At 38.0% G+C, this 6,631-nt stretch overlaps 1 protein-coding gene across 1 annotated transcript; it reads right to left on the bottom strand.

The window, feature by feature from the left end:
- Nucleotides 1-3,570: 3,570 nt before the first annotated feature.
- LOC146672974 (uncharacterized) lies at nt 3,571-6,474 on the bottom strand. The gene is made up of 3 exons (XM_085401658.1): nt 6,236-6,474; nt 4,909-5,060; nt 3,571-4,492 (listed from the first exon to the last, which is right to left on the bottom strand). The coding sequence occupies exons 1-3, from the start codon at nt 6,369-6,371 to the stop codon at nt 4,259-4,261; spliced, it is 522 nt and encodes a 173-aa protein (XP_085257784.1). The 5' UTR covers nt 6,372-6,474; the 3' UTR covers nt 3,571-4,258.
- Nucleotides 6,475-6,631: the final 157 nt, after the last annotated feature.

Raw genomic sequence — 6,631 nt, 5'->3', positions numbered from 1 at the left:
TATGACGGAGAATGTCCTGGTAGGTAATTGTTGTAATAGTAATAATATAGTTATCTTCACATTCAATTTTCACATTACAACTGGTAAATTCTTACTTTGGCAAACTCAAAAAGTATAAATTATGCTAAGACCCTGATCTAATACATTTATCTCACTAAAGCCCATGAACAACGACAGTCACTGCAGATGGATGGATAGATACTTTATTGATCCCACAAAGGAAATGTTTGTGTTACAGCAGCATGATGAAGAGTAAAAACAGTTCAGTCTACAATAAACAGTTAATAAAAAAAACAAATGTAAAAATTAAGTTGGTAAGAACAATAAGGGTCAGACTAGGGATGGGTATCATTTAGGTTTTATCCGATACCGGTGCCAAACCGGTACTTTTGAAACGGTGCCGGTGCTTAAACGGTGCTCAAACCGGTGCTTAAAGAATGGAGAACACAAAATTGGTCCAAAAACCTCTCATGTTCAGCTGTTTTTTTTGTAAAAAGATAACAATGTTAGCCTTTTCTGCAGCTATGGGGCATATATGGTATCATTCTTGGCTGGAAGCAGTGCTTAAACAATGGAAAAAACAAACTTTGTCCAAAAGCCTCTCATGTTTAACTGTTTTCCACTTTTTCTTTGGTCATTTTAGCCTTTTTGGCCAGGTTGAAGGGAGCATCTGCCATCAAACAAGAAGACAGCCGCATGTAGCTATGATGATGTTTGCTAGTTCACCTTACATGCATTAATGTAATAACGTGGTTAGCCTACTAAACGTAAATTACACACGAATAACATTAAGCTACTCACGCAGAGAAGAACGGCTGCTGCTGCCATCAAATACGGTGCATTTCTCGGCTTTTAAAAAAAAAACGCTATGCGTCGCCAGGTGTTTCATCGGATTCGAGGTGTTAGCTCCTTTGCACAGTATCACCTTAAAGTACTTGTTGCAGGCTGCTGAGTTTGCATCTTTTGCTGTGAAATACAGTTAGACTTTTGACCGCTTAGCCTTGGGCATTTTTAATCTGTTGCTCTGCTCTAAAAGAACGTACGTACCTGGACCCGTCTACTATCCTCGGAAACGTAAAATGATTGTATCACAGCTCAGGAAAAAAAAGCACCGAAATAAAGCACCGAAATAAAGCACCGAAATGTGCGCTGCTTTTCGGTCTGTTTACTACCGTTTATGTCAGAACCGGTGCCATCATGGCACCGGATACCGGTACCCATCCCTAGGTCAGACTGATATAAGAGAGAAGTGCAGAGTGCATTAATGAATAATATGAACACTTTAAATACAGCTGCATGAAGGGAAAATACAAAGAGTGTTTGGGCTATTGTGGCTGACAGGTGAGTTCACCTGAGACAGAATGAAGAGTGTTAGGAAAATACATTTCTAAGTACTTGTAGAAGATCACCAAAAAAGGAATCGTATCTAGTTGTCACTAATTGTAACTGATGCATGTTATGTTATCTGCTTACGCATGAACCCTGACATATAAAACTGTGTATCAAAGTGCTTCCTCTTTGAGATCTACCGGACTGCGCTTTGGGTGGTCTCGTGTGGATCGCCCACATGTGCTTAATAAATAACTGTTGTTGACTGGACCTGCTCTGAGTATTGGTTGTTTGTTCTCAGCCCAACATCAAAGAATTCGGGACAAGAGTCATCATCCAGATATGTAGAGAACAGTAGGAAGGACTTTCTGAAGCGTTTTTACCGTGTACTTTCATTATTATTTAAAGAAGATGAAATAAGTGTACCTTACTTTGTTTTGCAAGGCATTTCACAATATTGAATCACAACACATACAGATCCAACAGTCTAAGGGAGCTTGGAAAGAAAAGCGTCTGGACTTCTTTAAGTTGCTTGAAGACGTTTCACCTCTCATCTGAGAAGCTTCTTCAGTTCTAAGGATCAAACGGTGGAGAGTCCCAGATTTAAGCTCTGTGGGAGTAACCCACTGAGAGGGACAATAGACCCCTTAATGATCCTCTACCTAATCACATGAGCCAAGGTGTGAAAATGGGTGTAGGTCGCAATCAGCCAAGGTTTTGGGTGAGCTCACTGTGAAACCTAGCCCCACCCTATCATGTGATTTCCTGAGGTCAGATGGCCCAGGATGTGAGTGGGCATTAAGGCGTCTGGGAAGGATCTCAAAACTGGATTATAGATAGGAGACAGTTGGTGTTGTTGGTTTACGAAACCAACTATCTGCTATCTATAATACAGTTTTACTCTTCAGTGTACCCTTTCAAATAAAGCTGTCTTCAGCAAACACTTCAGCTTCTACACCTCTTTTCAGCAGATATTTCTGCTTCTTCATCTGTTTTTTAGCACATTCCATTACACGGCATTCACACTGCATTTTCACAGGAAATGCAACTTTTCCTAGTTTGACCTTTGTCTAAGGTACACAAACACACACACTCACACTCATACACACACACACACCAGGATCGAGAAAAAGAGGATAGTTTACTACACATCATAAAACACAATCATTAATCTTTAATGATCCTGCTCTATCTTTCTGTTCTGACTTTAGAGTCTTTGTTTGTTTATTGAGCCATATTTTGGGAATCACACTACTGTGATAGTGGAGAGAAAAGGGTAAGTGAGTGGTAGTGAGAGAGTAAACCATTACACATAAAAACTTCATCCACGCACACAGTGGCAGGTTCTGTCTCAGAGCCCTGCAACCACTCAAGACAGACAGACAGACAGTTCAGGCAAAAGAACATATTGAGTCATCATTTTAGCAGCTACACCAGGTTATAAATTATAAATCCATGTGATAAAACTCTGTCTTCATTAACCCCTCCGTTCACAGATAAAATTGCAAGCCGATAATTGTAAGAGGCACAGACATGTACCTTTTACCACGTTAATCTCCACAGTAAGAAGCTTAAATTACTGCACTGATTCAAAGTAAAGGCTGGTCTTACAAACCTATCCCTTTAGCTGAGTTATCGGCTAAAGCGATGGTTTGAAGGAACAGCCTTTACTTTATTTTTCAACTGTGTTTCTTTAAAACAGAATTCAAAGCAGAAGGCAGGTAAACTAACTACTGTGATAAATCTGTCTCTATACAGCCCTTTGTGCTTTAACTGCACTGAAAAAAATAATCAGTGGGATAAACATAAAAAAATTATTGTAAGCGGTTGCACGAAATTAAGTTATGTTTGGTTAACCTTAGTTTTTTATGTTATACCTGCACACATTTTTCTGGTAACACGAACATGACTTTTTTTATGTTGTTGTTATGTTTTTCATTCCGGTCAAATATTTATAGAAACCACCTGTTTATCAGACATGAACTTTTTGTGTTAATTGTATTGGACTACTATGTGTTATATTGACAAGATTATTTTATGGTAAGCTTATTTTATTTTATAACAAATTTCTAATATATAATATATAATATAATATATAATTGAGTGTTCAATAAATAAAACTAAATTAAGGCTGATCTTACTGTATGTACTGTACACTTTCTCTCAATCAAAGAAATAAGCAAAACATTTTTGAACAATGACCTGTATTTTTGAAAATACTACACAGTTGTAACAATGGACTTTCAATTCAGGCTTCCAAAATATACATGAGTCATATTTGTACAATGCATCTCTTGAAAAACATTCCACAACATTCCTCAAAGTTATCTGCTGTAACCTGAATTCAACATTGTGGGGCCTTATGACATCGCGCTTATGTAAAAAATAGTTTTATAAATGTAAGAGCCATGAGGTAATATGGCAACAGGGGTGTAATTATTAAAATGACACAAAGAAGAGACTTAAAATAACATTATAACCCACAGGCACACAACCAAGAGACCTAAACTGATTAGTATTGGCTTGCTTCTATCACTAAACATCACAATAACTAATACTAGACAATGCAATCTGTTTGTAGTGGTGCACCTTGGGAAAAAAATTGCAAATTGGTGAAATTGGTGCAAGGCACCATTTCCATTGAGAAAAATGGACATTCAAAGTTTGAATTTTTTTTTAAAAGAGTCATGGCTTGAAAAGTGAAAACTGCAGTAATAAAGGCCCCAAGTTGAAAAGTGCCAGAAAAATAAGTTTCACTATGTCCTGCAACTTTACCAGTGCTGGCTTAAAAGAAAGGATGGTACATATTCGAAGAGGTAAACATGTTGTTCCCACATCATAACTGGAAAACTGTTCAATCGTACAGTCTGGTCCTGAAAACCTGGGCCTTCTTTGAAAGGCTGTTCCTTTTGAGCTCCATAACCAGTTTCTATAATACCTCGAAGGTATACTTTTCCAGTGGGTAGGTGAGGTTCAAAGTGTACATTAGTCCAAACAGCATTGCAGCTGCTAGGGTATAGTTATCCAAATCCTGCCAGACTCTCTGGCCTTCAAGGACTATCCCGATGTCCTCAGGGCTGCCATTGGCATCTCTTGACTTTATGATGTAAATTCCCATGGTTGTTTCCTTATTAGATCGTTGGATAATGGCTTCATCTGTGGCCTAGAAAATGCAGAATTCCAAAATTTAATTAAACAGAACACTGGTCAAAGAACATTATACCAAATCTTATTTTAATCTGTGTCACTATTCCAAAAAATGTTAACATTAACACATTAGGTGAACAAAAATGGATTCATTACAGCATGTGATTTGAGTCCTCAGAATGCTTAAAAAGGTAATGAAGTGAAATCTCCATGCAAAGAAGCAGAATACTGTCAGAGCACAGAGAGGTGTTCAACTATCAACTCCACACATAGAAAAATGCAGGTAAAAGAAAAAGAAAAAAAACGCACCCATGGTAAATTGTGAAAATCCCAGGTGATTTTCAACATACTCCTGGCATAGAGTGACAAGCAGCATTTTGTTAAAATTATTATTTTCCCTAAAGTGTATACACAAATTAATTTTTTTCTTACCTGGGCCGTGGGCTCCAGAATGTTCTGCAGTCTTCTTCCTATTTGTCCTCCTCGCCTTTTGAAGACCTTTATGAGTTTGTCAGATAGCACATCTATCTGCGAGAGTAATCTGGACTGCAGTGGCATGGTGGTAATGCGCTTAAACTCTGCATCTATCTAAAAAGAGAAGTTGTCACATAAAAGTCCTGTCAAAATCTCAAATCTCACAAGGTTACATCCACACAAAGTTATATTACTATTTATTAGCTATGGGTCCCATGTTGCTGAGCAGTTCCATAGTTGCCCTTACTTCCATACCACCCAAAGCCTGTTTGCAACCACAGCAGTTGCCTCCTTCTGGCCATTTTGCAGTTCTGCCAAATGACCCAGAAACTACATCTATTATTGTCATATACACATCAAGGTCTTTCATTAATACTTAGTTAAATTAGTTAATTTGACCTTTCCAGAAAATTTACCTTACAGAATGTGAGATAACATATGCAAATCTTCACCCCCCCCCCCCCCCCCCCCCAACACACACACAGAGCCCACCCCATGGCAAACTAGCTTATTTAACTGTTTAACTAAAACATTGTAGGTACAACCAGTTAACTAAATGGACACAAGTTTGTTAGTCTGTATTCACTGAGAAAAAACAAGCCAATGTGACTGGGCACACACTGAAAAAAAGCTAATGCACACAATATTGTCCTGCAGCTTAAGCTAGCATTATCGTTAGTTAACTTAAGGAATGACTTGTTTTTTCCATTATGTTGCTCAACAGGAATTCATGAGAAAAACTTCCCCATATAATGGATGTTCTCTTCGTTTCCTCTCAAACATGTAGTTTTCAGTTTACCTCGACAAAGTAAAGCTCAGCACCAAACGTAAACGAAGCAGCGACAAAAAATGGCGGACCTTTCAGCATGTTTATAGCGGCTGTGGCTATGTGCTGGTAATGTTACCGTGTGTGAGCAGTCACATTGGCAGCAGACATGTTTCAACAAACTAGTCATATCCCGGCCCTACATTAGCTTGTTTAATGGTTAAGACACTGCAGGTACCACCACTTACTACAGACACCGATGCAAGTTTGTAATAGTCTGTTAATTTAGAATGAAAGAATATACAAACAATATTAACTCACATTATATATGTTAATTACTAATTTGCTTATCGCATAATTTCGGTTACCATTAGCTAACTGGAGCCTAACATTAGCCTCTCATGGTTTTCGATAAACAGCCCACATACCTGTAAAATAACAACACCCCAGTAAAAGTCCACATATATAAAGGGTCTACACTCGTTCTCACTGGTGTGTTAGCTTTAAAATCTTATTTACCTTCAAGTGTAAAACTCCAGATGGTAGTAGATTTTCCAAAGCGAGAGACAAAAATGGCGGACAGTGCAGCCGATTTTTCCTTTCCAGGGGGCGGAGCTTGAGGATAAAACACGACTAACTTGTTTCTTTTCAACATGATTTGTTCTAAAAGAATGAATATTCTTAAAGAATATGTGAAAATTAAAAGACAAAAATATGTTTAGATGTGAAATTTAAATTAGTCATGCTGGATATATGAAGTAATTCTATGCAGATTCAACAACCACCCTATTGCTTTTTTTCAGTGTGGAGATTCTGATGCATCACTGATCTGCTGTATTACACGGAACTTCCTGCTACAACGCCTCAGGTATGCCTTGCTCTGACGTACCTGTGTAATGAATCTAAAATATATGA

The sequence above is a fragment of the Rhamphochromis longiceps genome, linkage group LG3 (assembly GCF_057381845.1).
Source record: "Rhamphochromis longiceps isolate RC_006_pf linkage group LG3, R_longiceps_female_GT1.1, whole genome shotgun sequence".
NCBI lineage: Eukaryota > Metazoa > Chordata > Actinopteri > Cichliformes > Cichlidae > Rhamphochromis > Rhamphochromis longiceps.
Note: the sequence above shows the minus strand (reverse complement) of the source record. Positions and strands in the feature narration are given on the sequence as shown.

Excerpts from the sequence above, each read along its gene's own strand:
- LOC146672974 (XM_085401658.1), bottom strand. The coding sequence starts at position 6,371 with ATGTTGAAAAGAAACAAGTTAGTCGTGTTTTATCCTCAAGCTCCGCCC. Across the intron at positions 5,061-6,235 it reads CTGGAGTTTTACACTTGAAG|ATGCAGAGTTTAAGCGCATT; the intron begins GTAAATAAGATT and ends CTTTTTAGATAG. Across the intron at positions 4,493-4,908 it reads TTCTGGAGCCCACGGCCCAG|GCCACAGATGAAGCCATTAT; the intron begins GTAAGAAAAAAA and ends TGCATTTTCTAG.